The sequence below is a fragment of the Lygodium microphyllum genome, chromosome 13 (genome assembly GCF_053477565.2).
Source record: "Lygodium microphyllum isolate KBCC chromosome 13, Lygodium_microphyllum_v1.1.10, whole genome shotgun sequence".
In the NCBI taxonomy this organism is placed as follows: Eukaryota; Viridiplantae; Streptophyta; class Polypodiopsida; order Schizaeales; family Lygodiaceae; genus Lygodium; species Lygodium microphyllum.
In genome coordinates this window covers 17475631-17500360 of record NC_141147.1, presented here as the reverse complement: position 1 = coordinate 17500360, position 24730 = coordinate 17475631, and the positions used below count along the sequence as shown (strand labels likewise).

Here is a 24730-nt window from a genome sequence, read left to right as displayed (position 1 = left end):
AGAGAAGAAAGAGGGGAAATCAGCCTTTCTTCATCGTTGATCAGCAGTACATGGATAGGGCTTGCTTCTTATTGCTAAAATGGAAGAAAGAGCTCAAGAAGGAGGTGCTGTAATGAATTTACAGGCTTCTTGTCCTGTAAAACAGCAGTGATAGAAGAGGGAATATGGAGGAATTTGATAATGGAGAAGTGGGGGATGATGATGGGGATGGATCGGGCCAGTTTCTAGCTATCTGTGGGTGTTGTACATGAGTTTACAGCAAAGAAAAATGATGCTGAATGAAGAAAAACGAGCTCTTATTTATAGGAGGGGGAAGAGCTAGTACAAAAGGGGAAAGTGGCGTAGCACAAGACAAGTGTCCAACCACATGTCATGAGATGTGATAAGTGGTGGGACACTTGGAAACTTGTGTGACAAGTGTCTTGACACTTGTCTCTTCTCTATGGCCTTCCTTTTTGGGCTGAATACTGTCAAGAATAGAAACAACCAAATTTAGTAAGCACAGTCAGAATACAAAATTTACTATTTTTAGAATGACATCCCTATTTTTTAGGACTAGCATTTTTAGGCTAATTCGAGGCTCCTAAAATTTAGGGACCTCCTAAAATTTAGGGACCCCCCAATATGGGTGTCATATGAAAGCTTTTTCCGTGTACATCGCAAAAACGGTATCAGAATCTTCATGTGACTTTCCTATGCAAAGAAATGTGCAGTTCAAGCTTTCAGCCCACACATGCACATTGTACAAGCATTTCATGATCATGCCATCTTGTTGATTGTAACTGTTTGTTCTGGCGGATCTAGCCCACACTTCAAGGCATCAATCATTTTTGTGTGCGAGTCTAACCCTGATATGCGTGAGTTCTGGTCACAGGCGCCCAATCGGGCCATATAGGTGGAAGTGTGAACTATCTTTTCTCTAACCCACCGCGTGGGTCCAACATAACCTGTGACCACTCATCAGTGGCCAGCTCCAATGCACTTTTCTTTATATCTAATTAGTGCAAACGAAACAAATTTTTAATAAATCATTATATAGACAAATTAGTGAAAAAGGATACAAATTCTGTTTCTATAGAGTTGTGACAGCCCTCTGGCTTTTATTCAGCTGTCCTCAGCTGAAAAGCTTCTTGATATGGCTGAAGAATGTCTGGATAATCCTTCATGAATTTTTCATCTACCCACTGTGCATCTGTTGTGGGTAGATTCTTGAATTTTAGTAAGAATTTTCATGTCACAAGGCCACTTCTCGTGGTTCGATCCTTGTGAAACAAAATCTGTTCAGGTTCCAAGAGTTGCTCTATTTCTTCAACTTCTGGGGGATCTTCAGTAATGGGTTCCTTTGGTTCTAGTCCTATGTAAGGTTTTAGCAAACTTACATGAAAAGCATTGTGTATTTTCCAATGAGCAGGAAGCTCAAGTCGATAAGAAACTTCATTTATTTTCTCGATCACTTTGAAGGGTCCAAAGTATCTACTGGAGAGCTTTGGAAAAGATGAATTTTGACCGGAACCTTGTTTGAGCCAGCTTTTATCAAACTTTAGCAAGACATATTGACCTTTTTCAAAAGCCAAATGTCTTCTTCGTTTATCTGCTTGCTTCTTTTGTCGCTCTTGGGCAACTTTGATAGTGACTCGAACTTGATCCATTGCTGTTTTTAAATCTGAAGCAAACTCATCAGCAACAAAAAATTTATCTTTAGTGCAAATAATTGGAGGAGGAATCACTTTACCCTGTACTATTTCATTTGGAGCTTTTCCTGTGGATGAGTGCACTGTATTGTTGTAAGCAAACTCCAATAATGGAAGATATTTCTCCCATTGTGACTTATGTTCACTAACATAAGCTTTCAACATATCCAAAAGAGTGAGATTCATCACCTCTGTTTGGCCGTCAACTTGAGGATGAAAAGCTGAGGAGAGCTTTAAAGTGGTTCCCAAATTCTCAAATAAAGCACGCCAAAAGTTACTTGTGAATTTGGAGTCTCTATCTGAATGATCTCAGAAGGCATACCATGTAATCTGAAGATATGTTGAATGAAAAGTCTTGCAGCTTGTGCGGATTTCAATATTTTATGACATGGAATAAAATGTGATTGCTTGCTAAATCGATCAATTATGACCCAAATCATATCATGACCTTGAGGTGTTCTTGGAATACCTGAGATGAAATCCATTGTGATAGATTCCCATGGATCTTTGGGCACTGGAAGAGGTTGCAACAATTCTGGAGTCTTCTGCCTATCATACTTGGATTTTTGACATACTAGACAAGCCTCAACGAAGTTATGTGTATCTCTTCGTAATATTGGCCAATAAAAGTAACGCTCAATTGCACTTAGAGTGGCTGCCCTCCCTCTATGCCCTGCATAAGGGGGTTCATGACTTTCTTTAAGCATCTTTTGTCGACAGGAAGAGTGACACAAAGGCGATTGTTCATGAGAAGGTAACCGTCTTTGATGGAATAATCTAGATGAGAACCTCCTTGCTGTAAATTTGACCAAATTGCTGCAAAATCAGTATCTTCATCATAAGTATTCTTCATCGTTTGAAAATCTTCATGATGAGCCACTGTAATAGTTGCAATGCGAGGCACTCTAGAAAGTGCATCAGCAACTACATTTTGTTTCCCTGGAGTATACATAATTTGAAAATGAAACATAGACAAGAAATTTTCCCATCTTGCATGTTTCTCCTGCAAATGCTTTTGAGTCTTGAAATACTTCAAGCTCTGATGATCAGTTTTAATAAGGAATTCATTGCCTAAAAGATAATGTTTCCATATCTTCAAAGCATGAACCACTGCTAAGAGCTCCTTTTCATAAATGTCATACCTTTTCTCCACATCATTTAGACGGCGGCTTTCAAAGGCTACGGCATGGCCTTCTTGATTTAGCACTGCACCAATACAATCACCGCAAGCATCTGCTTCCACCACAAATGGTTTTACCAAATCTGAAATGATAAGAACACGTCCAGAAGTAAGAGCTGTTTTCAGCCTTGTAAAGGCTGCCTTCTCTTTTTCCTTCCATTGGAAAGAGGTCTTCTTCTTTGTAAGGTCATGAAGTGGATAAGCCATTTGTGCAAAATGCTTGATGAAGCAGCGGTAATAAGAGCATAAGCCAAGAAACGATCACACCTCAGGTACATCATGAAGATGAGACCATTCTTGGATTATCTTGATCTTTTCAGGATCCATCTGAATCCCTTCAAAAGAGATGACATGCCCAAGGTAATTTATTTTATGCATGAAAAATTCACTCTTTTTACCATTTACCAAGAGTTGATTTTGTTGAAGTAATTATAGAACAATCTCCAAGTGTTGATGATGCTCCTCTTCATTCTTGCTAAAGACAAGAATATCATCAAAGAAAGTACCGACATATTGTCGATGCTCTCTAGAGATGCGCTCCATCATTCGATTAAAGGTGGCTGGTGCATTGGTTAATCCGAAAGGAACCACCAAGAATTCATAAAGACCGTATGAAGTGCGGAAAGCAGTTTTGTGTACATCTTGTGGTATTACCCTAATTTGATGATAACCACTCTTTAGATCAATGCGGCTGAAAAACTTTGAGCCTCCTAGACGATCCAAAATGTCGTCAATTCTGGGAATAGGAAACCGATTCTTCACAGTGATTTTGTTGAGGGCTCGATAATCAATGCACATCCTGAATGTGCCATCTTTCTTTTGAACAAGAAGAACCGGTGAACAAAATGGTGAGCTACTTGGCCTAATTAGCCCACGATTGAGTAGGTCTTCGACTTGCTTTCTGATTTCTTCTTGTTGAGGACGGTTCACACGGTATGGTGCTATATTAGGAGGGGAACTGCCCGGAATAATATCAATATGATGGTCTTCTGGCCTTTCTGGGAGAAGCTGATAAGGAAGATCTTCCGAAAAACAATCTTTATACTTTTCTAAGAGCTGAAGTCGCTCTTGGTTTTCAGCATTCATATTATCTTTTACATCAGTGACATAAAGCAAACAACATTGAACACAATCCTTAATTGCTCTAGAGACTTGCATATGGCTTACCATAGGTATGGTGTCTCCAGAAACTCCAGCTTGGATCTCGTACTTCTTGCCTTTGTTGGTGAGTTCTACCTTCTTTTTCTGAGAGAAGATGGTTGAATCTACTCTATGATTCCAGGGCATGTCAAGAATCACATCGCAACCATCAAGGTCTCTGATACAGAAGGTATCTTCGTCACTGTAGCCTTGAATTTGAAACTTGAGCTTGCCAATGTAGGGTGTCACAGTCTTCACTGTGTCACCTTCATCGACATTTAAAGCTTGGCGAACTTCTGCCGGAGTGTCCATCTCTTCATTCTTTAATCCGAGCTCTTTAGCTAATTGCAAGGAAATGACATTTTCATTCGCCCCAAGATCTATCAAGAATAGTGCTTGCTTACCTTGCAATTGTCCCCAAGCTTTTAATAATTTGCGCATCTCTGGAGTGTGAGTTGTGTTTACAACTACATCACTGATAGCATTGATTTTCACTGGCGACTTAGGCTTATTGTCAGAAACCTTGCTTTGTCCTTTGTTAGGACATTGCTTCACTATGTGGCCTGTTTGTCCACATTTAAAGCACTTCCCTTCTTTCATGAAGCGCTGCTTTTCTTCTTCGGAAAGTTGCTTTTCTTGTGGGTATAGATTGGAGCGAAATCGAGGAGCATTAGGAGATGCATAAGGCTTCATCTTCTTTTGATTTGATGGCTGCTTTTGCCGCTGTTTTTGTCCTTCATTTGGGGCTGAATACTCCTCATCATCAGCTACTCTCTTCTTATTATTCTTTTGGAATGATTTGTTGCCATTGTGCTCCATTTCCCATGTCTTAACATGGTCCATGAGTTCCTTGAGACTAGAACAATGATAATGATTAAGAGCAGTACGAAGTTTAAAATGCAAACCTCCTTGAAACTTCCTTAAGCTTTTCCGAACTGCTGATCTTCTTGAAATGTTGGACCTTCAAAAGTAGCTCCCAAAATCTCTTGGTATAGTCACCAAGTGACTCATTTTTCCTTTGCCAAAGCCGATCCCATTCCATTTTTACATCTCTTTTGAAATGAACAAGAAGAAATTGGCTTTGTATCATGCGAACAAAGGACCGCCATGATTTTGGGGCAACATGATCATATTCCAAACCCGTCCACCAAGTATGGGCTAAGTCGGTCAAATGTAAAGCTGCAAACTTAATCTTTTCTTTTTCTTTATACTTGTCACGACCATACAAAATTTGAAATTGACGAATAAACTTCAGAAGAAGATCACGATTTCGGGAACCATCATACATACTGAACTTGATCTTCTTTTCAAGTTGAGATAGTGACTTAGTCTCCTTCTACTTCTTATCCCTTCGTCCATGCCCGGATCTTGAGGTTGAAGATGATGAAGTGCTTGATGGGGATGAAGATGGAGACGAGGGTGAAGAATGTCGACGCCTTTGACGATGATGAGGTCTTCTACGAGAAGGGTGTGACTCTTCGTCACTAGAAGAGAGTCCATCAGAGTAGGCGCCAGATAACTTTGAAGAAGAGGATGAGCTTCGACGCGATCTCTTTCTTTGTCTTGAAGTAGAATGGGACTGTCTCTTAGAAGTAGTTGGACTTCTTGATCGGCTCATTTCATTGGTATGGCTTTGTCTCCTTGAAGCAGATAGGCTTCTTTCCTTGAATTCTTTGGGATTCTCAAATTTTTCTAGTTTGAGAAGTTGCTCACGAATTTGCTGATTCTCCTCTCTAAGACTTTGAATGGCTTGAAGGATAGCACTCGACTGATCCATTGAGACTCTAAGAAAAATATGCTCAAGCACTCAATGCAAGGGCTGAAAACAAACAAACTTATAATTGTAAGCACTACCAGTGTTGGGGTGAGGACCGAGCCAAAGCTCTGATACCACTGTAAACGCCCCGAACAACGTAGTATGCTTAACAATTATGATATTTGCTTGTTTTCAAGATTTAATATAAAAGAGAATGAACACTTAAAGCTGAAAATGAAATTTACTCACAAAATTACAGCCATGAAAATGTAAAAGTAATGGAGACAAGATTGAGGGTTGAAAATGGGCAACCTCCCCCCGAAGGAATGTATTTCTGCTCAATCCAAGTCCCTTAGGAAAGAGCTCAGTTATAATCAACCTAAGAGTGAGGAGAAGTAATTCTCACTCTCAGAAGATCATGCAAAGATATACAAACACACATATATTATCTATTATGCAATGATAAGAACTGATTTCTTTACAGTATGAGAGAAGAAAGAGGGGAAATCAGCCTTTCTCCATCGTTGATCAGCAGTACATGGATAGGGCTTGCTTCTTATTGCTAAAATGGAAGAAAGAGCTCGAGAAGAAGGTGCTGTAATGAATTTACAGGCTTCTTGTCCTGTAAAACAGCAGTGATAGAAGAGGGAATATGGAGGAATTTGATAATGGAGAAGTGGGGGATGATGATGGGGATGGATGGGGCCAATTTCTGGCTATCTGTCGGTGTTGTACATGAGCTTACAGCAAAGAAAAATGATGCTAAATGAAGAAAAACGAGCTCTTATTTATAGGAGGGGGAAGAGCTAGTACAAAAGGGAAAAGTGGAGTAGCACAAGACAAGTATCCAACCACATGTCATGAGATGTGACAAGTAGTGGGACACTTGGAAACTTGTGTGACAAGTGTCTCGACACTTGTCTCTTCTCTATGGCCTTCCTTTTTGGGCTGAATACTGTCAAGAATAGAAACAACCAAATTTAGTAAGCACAGTCAGAGTACAAAATTTACTATTTTTAGAATGACATCCCTATTTTTTAGGACTAGCATTTTTAGGCTAATTCGAGGCTCCTAAAATTTAGGGACCTCCTAAAATTTAGGGACCCCCCAATATGGGTATCATATGAAAGCTTTTTCCGTGTATATCGCAAAAACGGTATCACAATCTTCATGTGACTTTCCTATGCAAAGAAATGTGCAGTTCAAGCTTTTAGCCCACACATGCACATTGTACAAGCATTTCATGATCATGCCATCTTGTTGATCGTAACTGTTTGTTCTTGCAGATCTAGCCCACACTTCAAGGCATCAATCCTTTCTGTGTGCGAGTCTAATCCTGATATGCGTGAGTTCTGGTCACAGGCGCCCAATCGGGCCATATAGGTGGAAGTGTGAACTATCTTTTCTCTAACCCACCGCGTGGGTCCACCATAACCTGTGATCACTCATTAGTAGCCAACTCCAATGCACTTTTCTTTATATCTAATTAGTGCAAAGGAAACAAATTTTTAATAAATCATTATATAGACAAATTAGTGAAAAAGGATACAAATTCTGTTTCTATAGAGTTGTGACATTTATGACAGCAAGAGGCAATTGGAGAGCAAAGGAGATTCAAGGAATCTCATTGTATTCCATCTAGATTTCAATTCAAGATAAAGAAATACGAAGGGGCACCAATTTTGGGCCAACATTTGCATTTTCAGTTTATGTAATTTTATGCTTGTTGTAATTGTTGATTAATCAAGTCATTTATTGCATTGTTCCATTGCCGGGATACTATCAACTCCCTTGAGTAGGTGGGTCCAAGGCACTTGTGTATAAGTCAACAAAGTTGCATATTGCTGAAATTGTGATCAGCTAAGTGCATTTATAGTAAGCATGTCATCATACAACGATTTGGGTTCAAGTCATGATGATGCTTCACCATCAAAAGGTACACAAAGCAATAGAGGAAATGCAATGCCTAATCTTGGAATGGGCATGCAGCCTGGACAGCAAGGAGAAAATGTGTGTTTAGAGCAAGAAGTGGGTCCCTCTAGGCCACTAAATACTCATGATCAGCAAGAAGATGAAGAATCTAATGACCAATTCAAAGATCGTTTGAGAAGAGTGGCTGATGTGTTTGCAGAATTGGCAAAGGATATCCTCAATTTCCTCGGTTTTTGAATTCTTCCAAGGACAGCGAGGGCACAATTTTGCTATGAGGGTACTCTCCAAGTGGCACATTGCATGGCGTTTTGCATAAGTATGACCTCTTGCATTGCCCTTTGCATTACTCCATACATTGGCATTTTGTTCTTGTAAACACGCATTTGTGCACATTTATTCCTTTTGGGTTAGAAAGTGGTCGACTCTAGATCCACCATATTCATGGCAGCTCACATGATAGTCTCTCTAAGGCCTAGGCAATCTCTACGGCAGCTCTTGGAGCATTGTTCATCTTGTAATAGCAAGCAAAGCTATTGAGGTGCTTCTTGTTACCACTTGGTATGTAGCTTCCTATCAATGTGTTTGATGTCTTACACTGCACAACTACACTGCTTTGATTGAGAATTTCCAACCATTTAGTTTCACTCGGACCCAAGGCCCAATCCCTGGGTCATTACCATTTGACATATGAACAAGTCACAAAAGCATGGAAAGTAGATCTTAGCTAATTTGGAAAATCGAATTACCTTTTGACATGTTTAGTTGGATGTTTTTGGGTGAACAAAAATTGGCTAAGTGCAAAATCACCTCTGCCAGTGTCTGCGATAGTCACAGACTAAGAGACAATGCCTTGGCATTGCTTATCCAGTCTAGTACTCTTGGATAAACATTACAATCAGCTGCATGCTAATTTCCTGCCCAGAGATTTGCCAGTGAGATTAGACTCTAGTCATTTCGGACAGTGGAAATAAACAGATTATGATTTCCTTGGAGCTCAAACTTTTTACGTCTACAGTTTTTTTTTTTTTTCATTTCCTGCAGCAATCCCTATATAATCTTTGTTACATTGGTGACATGCATATCCAGAGATGGATGCATACTATTGCTGTTTTTTTAAATCATCTGTGGATAGACCTCCCTCTGAGGACTACCCCCTCGGCAGATTGACCCACCCCCCCCCCCCCCGTACGCCCGCAAACAGCAAAATAAAAAGGTCTGTTCATGTGTGTGTCTGTGTGCATGAACACTCCTAGCAATCATTTATTTGACATAGAATCTGATATTCCACCCAAACTTGTAAGCCCACAAGAATCAGTTCTTTGAAAGAAAACATGTGGAAGATTAATCATGCTCTTGAAAATATCAGAATTTTAGCAAGTGTATAAAAACTTACAGGAAACTGCACATATTTTGATGCGAACTTTGATGGCGCATCCTTCCAATCAAATGAATTTTCAACATAGATCCAATAATCTGAATTCAAGAGGATTTTAAGTCATTGGATTGCACCTACAAATGTAGGAACTGATTGTTTAGAGCATAAAAACTGGCCCGGTCCCACTTATCATCCAAAGAGCTCGGGAATTCCAGCTCTCTTGGCCATGTAACATATGGGGAATGGACTTGCAAGACAAGCATCTACAAAGGTTCACAGTCAAAGAAAGTTTAATCTAGCACATACTACAAACACACTTAGTGTTGTCTGCAACAAGAAGCATGGGAGTTAAAATAAAGGACACAACAATGAATAGGATGCTCCCTTAATGATGGCAGACAAAAGTGTAGCGACAAAATTCCTCCCATCAGACAAACATCTGCTATCAATGGACTGGTGGAGCTTCGGAGCCTCAAAAGAAAAGTTTCAAACCCCTTTCAACAACCATTTTCTTGCAGCTCAACTTTACACATGGACCGTCACCTTTCAGGGACCAAATCTTGACAGTGTTATCCATTCCACAGCTGGCTACAAGGTCCTTGTTTGAGGGATGAAAATCCTGTTTACAAGGGGAAGAACTAAGGACCACTTGCTTAAAAAATCCAACTAAAGGGCCAAAACCTGGAAAAGACAAAGCTAATTACCATGCTAAGCACTTCATTTCGGTGTCCATTGGATCCCGCAAATATAAGGATGCAGACACCTGAGTTCACATTCCACAGTCTCACAGATTCGTCCTGCAGGCTCCAAAGTTTCTATTATGATTACCACTGTTCCTACAAGCATATAAGCACATTTACTAACGCAAAGTCTGTTACACAGATCATCATGAAGCATCAACACAACAAGAAAAACTACCAAATTGGTCCAAGTAACAGCAGCGAGGAATAAAAACCCCATACACCGCTATAAGCCTGAACTCAGCAAGGACTACAACTGAAGCAAACAAACCAAGACTAGAACATTAGGATCACAGACTAACGACCCTGCTGCTGCTGCTCCTTGAAGCTGAACCAGCTGCACTTGGTCTACCACCACCACCTTCCCTGTCTTCACCTCCAACCAGCTGCACCACCCCCACTTCCAGCTGCTCCTGCCACCTTGCCTTCTGCCTGCCCATGTTCTCCCCACCAGCACCTGTGCCTCCTCCTCCAGGTGTTCCCCCTCTTCCCCTGTTCTACGCCTGCTTCTCCTGCCTCCTCCCCCAGCTGCTCCCACCTCTCCTCTTGCCCATGACTACTCCTGCTCCTCTCTGCCAGCCTGCCTGCAAACACTCCTCCCTCCTACTCCCACCTGCCTGCCCTGCTTCTTCCACCAGCCTGCCCAGCCTTTCCCACCCTGTCTCCTCCCTCCCTTCTACTTCCGCTTACCTGTCCCAACCAGCTATCCACCTGCTTGTGCCCTCCCTGCCAAACGCACCATGGAATCCCCCCCCCCGGGTTGCAGCACTCTTTCAAGCAGTATCTGCCCTCTCCTCCTCAATTCCCCTTCCCGCTAAGTGACAGCATAAGACCAGCAAATCTCAGTCAATTCAGCTGCACAGGAACCCATGCAGCAGCGCAAGGGAGAAAACTTGATTTGTAAGACAGTTGCCAGTCCCTCTTCTCCTTAGGGAACTCCAATGCAGTCCCTATAGCTCCCACAGCCGATACTATCCCACACATCAGGATTGATCCCAATCTAGGGCTCACCATTAGGGATAGAGTGGTGGCCTTGGAGGCATCATCTTTGGCATGCCAATTGGTGGGAGACAGACATGCACTCATTGAAAGACATGATATAGGGAGCTCTCAAATGTTCCCCCACGAGGGGTCATGAAAGTAAACCCATTAGGGAAGGGATGTTTTAAGGTCAGCCTCAGTCCAGAGTGGTGGTTACCACTAGCCCAACGTGATGTTCAGACCAAAGGCCTTTTTCAACAAGTGGAGAGAGCAAGGATTACCCCATGCTCAGGGATAGTACAGCAATCACAATTCATCTTCCAAGCTTCAACAAGTACTTCTTGTCCTTGCCCAGATTGGCAGATCTTTCAAGCATGTCATTCAGAGGGTAGGACCTTTGCAGGTGGAAATTCAAAATCTCCTCTAGGAAAAGAAACTTTAAAAATGCCACATAGAATCCTGTATGCCCTGGCAAAACCTCACAAATGTATGTTTATAGTAGACCAATACCATGACAGTAAATAAACTTCCACTCAAATATGTTCTCAGTACCTTGCTTGCAGATGCAACCAGGCAGGGCTTGAGAGCCTGTGTTTTTAGCTCATTGATAGAATCACCATGCCCAACAAGACTCTGCCATCAAAGAAGGAAAGCTTAGCTTAAAAGAAATTGAAAGTATATCATTTCTTTGTGGTGTGTGAGACATAATCTTACTCTAGAAAGGTTCTCCTTGCCAACATCTATGACACGAATAACACCATTACTCCCACTAGCCACCAGCAAAGGAGAATTGGAATCATCTGCAGCCCAACTCACAGTGTAAAAGGCTTCGTCTTTCTGCCACACAAAAGTAGCATGCTTAACTGTTCCACACAAACTGCTTCTGCAAAATAAGTGCACTTGAATTGGGTTGTAATTTCCAAAGAGATGGTTACTGAAAGAAGAAGAAACACAAAAAGAGATTGAGCAGTTCAGCTGTGAGAGAGAGAGAGAGAGAGAGAGAGAGAGAGAGAGAGAGAGAGAGAGAGAGAGAGAGACTAGTATATCAGCACAAGCTGGCTGTGAGAGCATACATCATCATCCACATAGGTTTGTAAGACTGCGATTCCATTGTTGTCCAATAAATGATACACAGTCACCTGCAAAAGTTAAAGCAAACAAAAAAGCTTATACTCATGCAGACTATGATAGTGGAAAACCCTCAAAGAAACAAAGATTTCCTATTTATTTCGTAGTTCTTTCAGGATACTTCCCTTTATCACCTCTTTCCCAAAATTGTATTGTATAAACTTGCTCTAGGATGACTGCATCAAGATTTGGAAAACTTTGAAACTGCAGATATTCAGGAAATAATACACCTTAAACTTTTGACCCATTGGTCCTACAGTGAATGTCTGAGAATCAGGACATGTTACAGGCTCATTTTCCCTCTTAGAAATTTTGCTTGTGCAGTGTCAGTTGTGTCTGACACCTTAAATTTTAGCACATAGCTGATTAATCTTCCACACCTGCAGGTAGTCCAAGCAGACAGTTGGGATCTTAATATTGACCAGTATCAGTCCATAGGCCAGCATTCATTACTTAGCTGTAGTAAGTAAGAACAGCCAACTTCTACTCTCATGTATTGCTTATTGAAGGCACGCCAAGATTCTAGCTTGTATGTTAACATTACATACATGTTTATGTACGAAGTCCAAACACTTAAAAGTCCCCTCACATGTATGAGAGAACAAGACTTTCTGAATTTCCCAAGGCCCCTATAGTGGAGCACAAGCGAGGTGCAGGATGTTGAGCTAAAAATTCATTACCCACTGATTAGCTCTTTAAAACAGCCCCAAAACAGTAAATTACCAAAAGTTTCATTAAACAAGAAGCGAGCTCCATCCTTGTCTTGCAGGTTTCAGTCCTCAGTCCTCTTCCACTAGTTGTCCAGCCTCCAACGATTGCTATTACATGGTCGATAGCAATCACCCAGCCTCCCACTACTAGCAATGACCAGCTTCCATTATCTACATTAGGTCATTTTTGTGCTTTCAACACTTTCTTCATCAGCCTCTGCTCTAACTAGTGGTTACTGCACTCTGGATCCGTCTCCAATGGACAATACACATCAACACCTCCCTCAGCCCGCTCCCACAAGCCACCAGCTGTTGGACAGCTCTGACCTTGAGCATATTGTACATTCTTTCCTTCATTTACAGCATTCATCCGTTTACTTCAGAGTTCTCTCTCTTCTCTAACTGTGTTTGTGTGTCTTGTGTTATGCGTTTTGCGTTTAGGATTTGAGTTTTGCACGTCACTGTCCGAGTCTGTGTGTTTCAATCGAGGTTGTACTTTTTGTGTTTCCTCAATGCAAACCCTAGCATATCTTCACAAAGGACATATAGTGAACAATATCAAGTAGCATATCTAACACTTAGACCTGTCATAGTATTCAAGAGTAGCATTAATAGCAGCCAACAACAAAACCAAGTTGAGCCTAGGTATAGCTACCACTAAAGACCAACATCAAGTCATTCTCCGGAGTCCCTAATGTGGACAACCATGTAAAATTTTTGCAGCCTGCACATGATTTGATTTTTGTGCAGCAATCATATTCTCATATGTGATCTATGCCTCAGTTGAAAACCTATCAGCTATGCACCATAAGTTTGATTGTTCATCTGTACTGTTTATTACTTGCACATGTTTAGCATTACTTACTTTTTGGCCCACCAAGACACTTCTATTTATAGCCACCAGTGTAGAGTCAACTTGCGCTCCAATCCAAGTACAATGAGTCTTGAGACAAATATTGTTTCAATGGAAGAACTATTGTCACTACTAGGAAGTATGTGTGATGGGAAAGCTCCAAACAAAGTATGAAGGGCTCCCTATATCTAAACATACACACATACAAGATGCTCAAAGTGGCCAACCGAAAACAGGATCTCATACCTTAAAGTGGACAAAGCTCCTAATGTATCCCACTGGCCTAGTGATTGGGCTTGACAAGCAAGTGATGAACATGCAGAAAGTAGAATAAGCTTGCTAATATTCCTCTCAAATACTCCATGTGTCACTAATTTTAGAGCAAAAGCTGGCAATACCATCGCAAAAAGAGATACCATCTGGCAAGGAGCTCTACCTCTAGAAAAGTCCCATGCGTCACCTTAGTAAAAGCCCAATGTTGAGCATACGGTCTTTCCAAAGGTCAAAGCCATGACTATCAAACCATTTGATCTCCATCAAACTCTTGATGTCTGAACTGGAAGAAGTTGCAGCCATTTTATCACAAACACGAGTAAATGCACTAATCTGCAAAAGCACAAGCTGAACGAGCAAAATGCACTGCTGTTCTTTCTCAACCAGAAATAAATCTCTACTGTTTGTACATGAACCTGTTAGAGATCAGATCGCTGTGCAGTCGGACAAGCAGAGTGCAGTCGGACTGCCTGTACAGTCAGTCGGCTGCATTTAATGCAGCCGACAGGGTATTTCTGGCGCCTATTTTCTGGCAGATCTCGGCTATTTATAGTCGACACTTTCAGCAGTCTGGACACACTTCTCTGACGCAGATTACAGACTGGTGACGCGCAGTTTCTGTCTCTGTTCACAGATTTCAGACAGCAGACAGTGCAGACTGCAGCAGACTTCGAGGTGGCAGGTTGCATCGTCGAGGTGGAGACACGCAGTCCAGCGCACTGCGCCCGTGTATATATCTGCATATCTTTGTATTCAGCATTCTATATACAGCAGATCTTCATCGTCCACTGTCTCTTTCTCTCCCTTCTCTCTCTGCGTTCTCTCTCTCTCAGTCCTACGCTTCCGCACCGCTGCACTCTGACATGGTATCAGAGCAGTGTTTGAGGGCTGACTGAGCGCAGAATCAACCTGAAGAGGAGTTTCCATCGCGACACAAATTTGCGTTTTTTGCGTTTAAGGGCAGACAGGAGGGCTGCGCCTTGGAACAAGGCTGAAACGATTGTGGGCGCACAGGAAAGGAGTACAGGTGGTGGATTTGCTGCTGTTTACTGCTGTTTGACGCGGAGGAAGTTTGAGTTTTCAGCCTACAAGTGCAGGTTTTGCTTTTTCATCGCCTCCGGCGGGTGAAGAAGGATCAGGACGCGGAAGAGCCTTAGCAGGCTGAGTTTTCCCAGTCAGAGGGGGCTGCTTTTGCGTTTGTGAAGGCATTGCAGGTGAAGATGTCTACAGAGATAGACTTGGAGTTCCATGCCTGTCTTACCGGCTCTTCCTACAGATCAGAAGCTCGACGGCGACAACTACCGCATTTGGCGCGTCATGATGTTGGCCATTCTTGAGTCCTATGATTTGGCGGAGTTGGTACAGGAGGAGATTGACCGGCCCTCGGTAAGAGATGAGTCCAAACTCTCTTCCGATGCTCGTGCGGAGTTGGCCAAGGCCCAGTCTCATTGGGACAAACTGAATGCGAGGATTCGATCCTTTCTCTTTCTATCATGCACTACAGCCGTGATCGCTCACATCGAGCACTTGACGGTGGCTCGGGAGATATGGCTGGAGCTTGATCAGATGTACAATCGGATGACCCTAATGAAGAGGGTTTCTTTGGAGGTACAGATGCGGACCTTGTCCGTAAATAAGTCTTCTTCACTAAGGGAACACATTAACAAGCTAAGGCAGCTACAGATGCAGGTTCAGAATGCGGGGAAGCCGATTTCCTCCGAAGACATGGCGATCACACTACTGTTCCAGTTGCCGCCACGATTCGGTACATTTTACTCTGCCCTCATTGCTTCTGGGCGAGAGTCTACTCTTCGTTGGGAAGAGTTGGTTCCTATGGTCTTGGACCAAGAGGAACAGTTAAAGGGACAGAATGCTTCCAAGACGGAGGCGCTGACAGGTCAAGCCTCTCAGAAAAAGGGGAAGGACCAAAAGAAGAAGAAGGGGGATAACAAGTCCAAGAACGACAAGGAGAAGGATAAGGACAAAGACTCCACATGCCATATTTGTGGAAAGACTGGCCATTGGAAGAAGGATTGCCCTGACAAAGACACGAAGGACACCAAGAAGAAGGAAACCAAGGATTCTGGAGCGGTGGCTGCACCCTCATCAGCTGCATTTCTTCATCTAGCTGTCATTGAGGACGCTTCACCGAATGCTTCTGATGCTGCGATGACGGCCCCCCAGGCTCGAGAGTGGATTGTTGATAGTGGTGCCTCACGGCACATGACTCCTTCATCAAATGGTGTTGCCCAGCTGCGACCCTCGCGTGGGCAGATTCTCATTGGAGACAGCTCTTCAGTTTCTGTTGCAGGTCGAGGTAAGATGCAGCTTTTTCCGGATGGACGAGGTGGTACCCATACCTCAGAGGTTTTGCATGTACCAGGACTAGGGTACCATCTCCTTTCAGTTCATAAGATCTGCTCCCTTGGTCTTCTGGTGGAGTTTGACAGTACTACAGTGCGAGTCCTTGATCGTGGATCGAGGAAGGTTCTCTCATTCGGATATGAGGAGAACGGCATTTACAAACTGAAGTCTTCCACCGCCCTCACTACTCTTCTTCTTACCTCACAGTCACAGTCAGAGTTATGGCATGCTAGGTTTGGTCACCTGAACTATGACTATCTTCGGAGGGCGTCACGTGGGCAGCTTGTTCGAGGGTTGCCGGATATAGTGGTGAGCCAGCAGCCATGTGTCTCCTGCATTCGGGGGAAGCAGCATAGGGATGCCATTCCCCACACAGCTTCGCGGCGGTCTGCTTCACCGATGGAGCTAGTATCTACGGATCTATGTGGCCCTATGAGGAATGAGTCCCTGCGTGGGAGCTCGTACTTCATGCTGATCGTGGATGACTATAGCAGGATGACATGGGCCTACTTTTTGGCACTAAAGTCAGAAGCTTTCTCGCACTTCAAGGATTGGCTCCTCTTTGAGGAGAACCGCTCAGGCCGGAAGTTGAAGACCTTGCGATCCGACAAGGGAGGTGAATTTGTGTCTAATGAGTTTGCTTGGTTTTGTGCAGATAGAGGAATTCACCAGGAGTTTGCCAATACCAATACTCCTCAAGAAAATTGTATTCTTGAACGGAAGAACCGCGGTGTGATCGAGATGGCGCGCACCATGATGGAGCACCGACAGACCCCTCAGGTTCTGTGGGCCGAGGCTGTGGCTACTGCAGTCCACATCCTTAATCGATCCCCTACTTCGGCCGTGGAAGGGATGACTCCATTTGAGCCTTATTTTGGGACGAAGCCAGATGTTTCTTACTTTCGGGTCTTTGGGTGTGATGCCTATGTTCACATTCCCAAGGCTCACCGTGATAAATTTGAAGCGGCTTCTCGAAAACAAGTATTTGTTGGCTACAGCTCCCAGTCCCAAGGCTACCGACTGTATGATCCCGTCAAGCAGGATGTGTACACTAGCCGTGATGTGCGGTTTGTGGAGGTTCCGGCTACTTCAACGGGTGAGGAGCATCCCGTTTTTGGAGATCCAGGGGAGAGTTGGGCTCCTTCTACAGTTCCACTGGAGCCCGTGCCTTTTGATTATGATTCTGTTTCTGACACAGAGTCTACTGTTCCACCGGACACCTCTGAGGAGTTACCACCGGTGGATATTCCAGAGTCTTCTGCTGATGGAGAACGACGAGGGGAGGTTCGGCCTCCTCCTCGCTGGGCCCGTGACACACTCCGTGATTCAGGGATCGAGGGGGTTCCTGAGGAGTAGGGACCGCAGGATGGTCCGCGGCGGTCACGGAGGCACCAGGCACATTCTACGGAGCTTGTCTGCTCCAACTATTGTTTGATGTCCCGTGTTATGCAGGATCGAGAGCCCACCTCCGTGAAGGAGGCTTTACAGTCCGCCCCATGGACGAAAGCTATGGAAGCTGAGTTGGAGGCTATTGAGAGGAATGGCACTTGGTCACTCGTGCCACGCCCCCCGAAGAAGAAGGTGATTGGAGTCAAGTGGGTCTTCAAGACCAAATACCTCAGTGATGGTACTTTGGATAAGCACAAGGCTCGCCTTGTTGCTAAAGGTTTTGCACAGCGCCCAGGGATTGACTGTCATGACACTTTTGCCCCCACAGCTCGTATGGCAACCATTAGAGCTGTTCTTGCTGTGACTGGCCATAGGAGATGGCCTGTTTATCAGTTGGATGTGAAGTCGGCCTTCCTGAATGGTGATTTGAAGGAGGAGATCTATGTTGAGCAGCCTCCTGGCTTTGGTTCTTCAGATGGGAAAGTCTACAGGTTGAAGAAGGCCTTGTATGGCCTCAAGCAGGCCCCGCGTGCTTGGAACGAGAAGATTGATTCGTTCCTCCAGTCTCAGTTGGGATATCGGCGGTCCAAGGCCGATCCGCAGCTGTATGTACACACTTCCGAGGATGGTTGTGTGCTGTTTGTATTATATGTTGATGATTTGATTGTCACAGGTGATGCTGCACAGCAGGTCCAGGAGACAAAGTCAGCTTTACATCGGACGTTCGAGATGACGGATTTGGGTCTACTCCATTTCTTTTTGGGCCATGAGATTTATCAGTCTCAGAGGGGGATCTTTATCTCCCAACAGAGATATGTACAGGAGCTCTTGGTGTCTTTTGAGATGGACGATTGTCGGGCCCTCTCTACTCCTATGGATCCGAACTGGAAGGCCACTTCCCATTCAGCTTCTCCTTTGGCGGATGCGTCCCGCTATCGACAGTTGATTGGGTCCTTGATTTGGCTTCTCAACACAAGGGTTGATCTATGTTTTGCTGTTGGGCTCTTGGCAGGGTTCATGAGTGAACCTAAGACGGTGCATTGGCAGGCTGCTCAGAGGATACTTCGGTATCTGAGGGGGACGTCTGATTTAGGGATTCATTACCCCGCAGGGACAGATGGGTCAGATCTTGTACTTGCAGGTTGGAGCGACTCGGATTGGGCCGGTGACGTGGACCACAGGCGGTCTACTACAGGTTACTGCTTTACTTTGGGTGCAGGTGTTATTTCATGGAGTAGCAAGAAGCAGCCCACGGTAGCCCTTTCGTCTACTGAGGCGGAGTATCGGGCCGCGTCTTCCACCACATGCGAGGTTGTGTGGCTTCGGAGATTGTTGGAGGAGCTTGGGTGCCCCCAGACTCATCCTACATTGCTGCGATGTGACAATGAAAGTTGCATTGCCTTGGCAAGGAACCCTGTTTTTCATGCCCGGACGAAGCACATTGAGATCCAGTACCACTTCATCCGAGAAAAGCTTCTGGATGAGACCATCACTGTGGAGTATTGCAAGACGGAGGATAATCTTGCGGATTTGTTTACGAAGGCGCTTACTCAGGCTCTACTTCGGAGACATTCCAGATCCCTCAGGCTTCTGCCATGCCCAGGCTCTGAGAGGGGGTGTTAGAGATCAGATCGCTGTGCAGTCGGACAGGCAGAGTGCAGTCGGACTGCCACGTGGCAGTCCGACCTGTACAGTCAGTCGGCTGCATTACAGCCGACAGGGTATTTCTGGCGCCTATTTTCTGGCAGATCTCGGCTATTTATAGTCGACACTTTCAGCAGTCTGGACACACTTCTCTGACGCAGATTACAGACTGGTGACGAGCAGTTTCTGTCTCTGTTCACAGATTTCAGACAGCAGACAGTGCAGACTGCAGCAGACTTCGAGGTGGACAGCAGGTTGCATCGTCGAGGTGGAGACACGCAGTCCAGCGCACTGCGCCCGTGTATATATCTGCATATCTTTGTATTCAGCATTCTATATACAGCAGATCTTCATCGTCCACTGTCTCTTTCTCTCCCTTCTCTCTCTGCGTTCTCTCTCTCTCAGTCCTACGCTTCCGCACCGCTGCACTCTGACAGAACCAGCCACCACATGGGCAAAAATGCAGAAATTTCTCAAATTCTCCGCAAATCCCCAAAATTTCAGGTCCAAAATTACATGAATGTCAGCTAATCTGACCCAGCTAAGCAAAATTTTGCCAATAAATGAAAAGCTCCAAATTTCTGGGATCCAATGTCAATAAATTTTGCTCAAAAGAGCAAAATTCTGACTAATTTGGCAAAAACCACTCGCAATGTCTGCAATTTCTAACTCGAAAATCACTGACAGGCATAAACGATGTCAAATCTGGGAAAAGCCCCAAATTTTTGGCTTGATTTTGCACAGAATTGCCAATTGTGCTTCCAATGCGTGAATCCCTAGTAAGAAGGAGTAACTTTAAAATTTAAGGAATTTTTTTTTAATTCCTCAAATAGATGACAAGGAGGGAGGGTCCGTTGACCCTGCCTCGTCACGTGACGGCTGTCATGCCTACCGGCGCCTAGAGTCCCGTTGTCACGCGTACTCGGTGCCTGTCCGCTCCGTCGCCTACTTCACGCACGTCGCTAGCCCGCACACACCGAACTTGTCAGGTTGCCCACACTTGGTCGTCGCCTGCTCGGTTCTTGTTGGTCGCGACTGCTAGACCTGCCGCAGCCCACGTGCACAGTGCTGTCGCCTAGTCTCCACACTAGTCACCCTTGTCGCCAGCGCTCAGCGCTTCCTCACAGGTCACTCGCTGAACCTGCCACAAGCTGCTTGCTTGTCGCCTGAGCTGAGAGCCCGCGACTATCTTCAGCACGACCTCTTCGCAAGCTACTTGGACTATCGACTGCACTTGGTCTCGGGAAACATGCAGGACCTTGTGCTCTGATATCAATTGTTGGGGAGCTCAGCTGAGAGAGATGGAAGTGAGGAGTGAGCGTGAGAGTGTGACGGCTTGAGAGAGTGTGAGCAGAGTGAAAGTACGAGACGATAAGAGTGTATCAACAATGTGAGGGTTGGGAGGATCGAGGTGCAGCTGAGAGTGCAGTAGACAGTGTGAGAGTGAGAGAGACAGAGTGAAGCACGACACCCAATAGAATTGACTGAAAAAGTGTGGGATGAAAGTACAAAGTACAACCCTTAAACCTTAGGGTTGTAGGGGGTGTTCACACCCGAACACGGTAAGTGCCCATAAGTGTGTAACATAAGCACATAAGCACATACGAAAATAAGACTATAAGTCTGCGGGAAAAAACCTCTCCTACCGAGAGTAAAAAGTGATGTGAGGGTTGGGAGGATCGAGGTGCAGCTGAGAGTGCAGTAGACAGTGTGAGAATGAGAGAGACAGAGTGAAGCACGACACCCAATAGAATTGACTGAAAAAGTGTGGGATGAAAGTACAAAGTACAACCCTTAAACCTTAGGGTTGTAGGGAGTGTTCACACCCGAACACGGTAAGTGCCCATAAGTGTGTAACATAAGCACATAAGCACATACGAAAATAAGACTATAAGTCTGGGGGAAAAAACCTCTCCTACCGAGAGTAAAAACTGCCCCAGTGTCCTACTGATCACCGACACTCCCATATGAGCGTAGGCGTGAGGCGTGAGTCAAATACCCAACAAACCCCCCTGGAGTGAAGAGTGATCAAGAGTACAAGGATCATCCGCCACCAAAGGATATCAAATTTAAAGCATCGCGAAATGCTTCAAATTTGTCACGAGGAAGAGCTTTAGTGAAGATGTCTGCCACATTACTAGTGGTAGGACAATAGACAAGGCTGATATCACCTGCATGTAGCCTCTCTCTGACAAAGTGATAATGGATCTCAATGTGTTTCATGCGGGCATGAAACACTGGGTTCCGTGCCACTCCAATGGCACTCTGACTGTCAGTGAACAAAGGAGTAGGCTCCGTAACAGATACATCCAGATCAGCTAGCAAGCGTCTAAGCCATACGCATTCAACTGCGGTAGTGAGACCCAAGAAAGAAACAATTGCCACTAGTGGAGTGACGTGTATCATAATCACCAGCCCAATCAGAATCACTGTAAGCATGTAACTGCAGTGGTCCCCCCTTGGCATAAAGCAACCCAAGAGATCGAGTACCCTGCAAGTAACGAAAAACACGCTTGACAGCTTGCCAATGTGACATACGTGGCTGATGCATATAGCTACTCAAAGCTGAAACTGCAAACTGTATGTCCGGCCTAGTGTTGCATAGGTAGATAAGACATCCAACTGCAGGAGCATATGTATGTATATCAAACAAATCACTGTCATCATGTAATGACAGTTTTAGTCCAGGTTCCATGGGGGTACAAACTGGCTTGCAGTCCTGTAAGCCAAACTTCTTAAGAAGCTGCCCAATATACCTTGACTGTGATAGCCCAATACCTCGAGCATCATGTATGAACTGGATGCCCAAGTAGTAATGCAACATTCCCAAGTCAGACATGTCAAAAGTTTGCTGCAAATTTTGTTTGAATGCTGAAATCTGATCAGCATGTGTTCCAGTGAGCAAAAGGTCATCAACATAAACACATATAATCAGCATAGATTCCCCTTCTTTACATTCGTAAAGGGTAGACTCAGATGAGCTGTTTAGAAACCCCTGACCAAGCAAGAAAGCATCTATTTTTGCATACCAAGCTCTAGGAGCTTGTTTCAAACCATATAGTGCTTTTTTGAGCTTGCATACTAAATGTTCTGAGCCTTCAACTGCACAACCAATGGGCTGTTGTACATAAACTTCCTCTTGAAGTTCCCCATGTAAAAATGCAGTCTTGATATCCAGCTGATGCACTGTCCAACCATAATCTGCAGCCAAAGCAATCATAGACCTGATGGTCGTCATACGGGAAGTAGGAGCAAATGTCTCCTCATAGTCAATGCCCTTTTTCTGTGCGTAGCCTTTAGCTACAAGCCGTGCCTTCTATTTATCAAAGGATCCATCTGGTTTCCTTTTCAGTTTGTAGACCCATTTCGTTCCAATGACTTTCTTCCCAAATGGCAAAGACACCAAATCCCAAGTTTGATTCTTAGTGATAGAATCTAATTTAGCTTGCATTGCTGCCATCCAACGCACACTGTGTTGTGCATCCTCAAAACATTCAAGCTCTTCATTATCAAAAGTACTTGCTACCATAACAAACTCCATGGTATGTGCTGAATCATGCAAACGAGTTTGCCTTCTAGTACGACCAGCCATGGGTGCATCCAAAGGACTATCCTCCATAGTCTACAAATACCATCTAGGTAACTGTCTAGCTTCCTGACTGTGTGCAAGCTCTTGCTGAATTTCAATTTCAGCATTATGCTGAATATTCCGATCAGCCAATGGCTGAATTTCTGCACTTTCCATAGGAGCAGCTGGCTGAACATTAGGTTCATTTTCTGAAGCTCCAGCTGAATCACCAAAAGTAATGGGCAGCAGCCCTTCAAAAACATCACAGGCAACCTGATATGTGTCCAAACCAGCCAAGGATAATTCTGATTTTTCATCAAAAACAACATCCCTGCTGGCAAAAACCTTCTTTGTAACGGGATCATAGAGTCTGTAGCCTTTGCTCTCACTGCTATATCCCATAAAAATGCACTTAACAGCCTTGTTGTCCAACTTTTTTCTAAGTACCTGTGGAATATGGGCATAGGCAAGACACCCAAAGGTACGGAAGTGGCCAACAGAAGGTTTACGGCTGTTCCAAGCCTCAAAAGGTGTGATGGTCTTCAAGGCTTTGGTAGGGCATCTGTTCAAAATATGGCAAGCACACATGACTGCTTCCATCCAAAAACTATGAGGCAAGCTCTTTGCCTTCAGCATACATCTGGCCATCTCCATGAGTGACCGATTCTTCCTCTCTGCTACCCCATTCTGCTGTTGAGTATAGGCAGTAGTGTACTGATGGACTATGCCTTTCTGTTTCAAAAAAGAATTCAGTATAGAGGACATGTATTCCCCCCCTCGGTCAGAACGGAGAGTCTTAATTTTGCATCCAGATTGATTTTCAACAAGTGCACTGAAAGCCAAAAATGCATCATACACTTCTGACTTCTTTTTCAAACAGTAGACCCAGCAAAAACGTGTAAAGTCATCAATGAATGTCACAAAATAGTAACAACCGCCCAATGACATTGTTTGCATAGGCCCACAAACATCTAAATGCACCAACTGCAATCTGGTTGTTGCTCTGAAAGCAACATCACGGGAAAATGAGAAACGATGCATTTTTCCCAAAATGCATCCCTCGCATAAGTGCTCAGGAGGTCTCTCCAAGAGAGGTAAGCCATCCAGCATCTGAGTACGCTGCAAAAGCATCAAGCTGCCAAAGTTTACATGCCCCAAACGAGCATGCCATAACTCCGCCTGTATCATAGCAGGAGTAAGAGTGGATGTCAAGTATGCCGACTGATCTACTGAAAGAGCATCCAACTCATATAAACCATGACACAAAGATCCTGTCAAGACCAAAGTCATGCGTTCTTTATCTCTAACCATGCAACGGTCATCATCAAATGTGACCTGCAAACCACAACGTGCCAAAGAAGAAATAGATAGCAAATTCTTCTTGATCACAGGCACAAACAAAGCATCCTGCAGGCGGAGAATAGAGCCATCAATGGCTGTGAGCTGAATCTCCCCAATACCACGAACAGGGTATGATGCATTATTGGCACACTGTATAGATTTCCCAACAGGAGGTGCACTAACTGAAGCAAACAAATCTCTGCGAGATGTAATATGCCTAGAAGCACCACTGTCAAAGAACCAAGTGTCAGCATCCTCTGTAGAGCTAAGTGCTCTATCAGCCCAAGAGATGTCATAACTACAAGTGTAAAAACAATAGTCCCTGTCTACAACAAAGGACGCGAACTCACTAGCAGTGGAAGGAGTAGTAGAAACAGACATTCCTGACTCCTTCTCTTTGGCAATGCGCTTCCTGCACTCGGTGATATAGTGGCCTCGCTTCTTACAATAATGACATTTTCCCTTTTTAGCTTGCGTCCCCCCTTGTGTCTGATTCTATGATGTGCCAAAAGTACCAGAACTCTATGGAGCATTTTTTACCTTGCTGTTTTTGCCTTTCTGTCTTGCCACAAAAGCCTGCTCAGAGACTATAGCATCCACACCACTATTTTTTCTTGTTTGCTCCTCCTCTAGAAGCAAACTAACCAACTGAATAAAAGTGAGTG

General features: G+C 44.2%; 1 protein-coding gene across 4 annotated transcripts in view; it reads right to left on the bottom strand.

The window, feature by feature from the left end:
- FIE (Transducin/WD40 repeat-like superfamily protein) overlaps positions 1-24730 on the bottom strand; it is a 65536-nt gene that overhangs the window by 20344 nt on the left and 20462 nt on the right. For 3 of the 4 annotated variants that reach the window (XR_015692831.1, XR_015692832.1, XM_087690820.1), the window contains exons 2-7: positions 11869-11934; positions 11510-11632; positions 11348-11428; positions 9779-9871; positions 9618-9693; positions 9093-9172 (exon numbers count right to left, since the gene is read on the bottom strand). Coding sequence is in view for 2 of the 4 variants with exons in the window: in XM_087690820.1 (XP_087546946.1) it covers positions 9093-9172; positions 9618-9693; positions 9779-9871; positions 11348-11428; positions 11510-11632; positions 11869-11934 (519 nt within the window). In the remaining 2 variants the exon portion in view is untranslated. Of the gene's footprint in view, positions 1-9092; positions 9173-9617; positions 9694-9778; positions 9872-11347; positions 11429-11509; positions 11633-11833; positions 11935-24730 lie in introns of those variants that run through there. The other variant, XM_087690821.1, reaches the window with a different exon arrangement.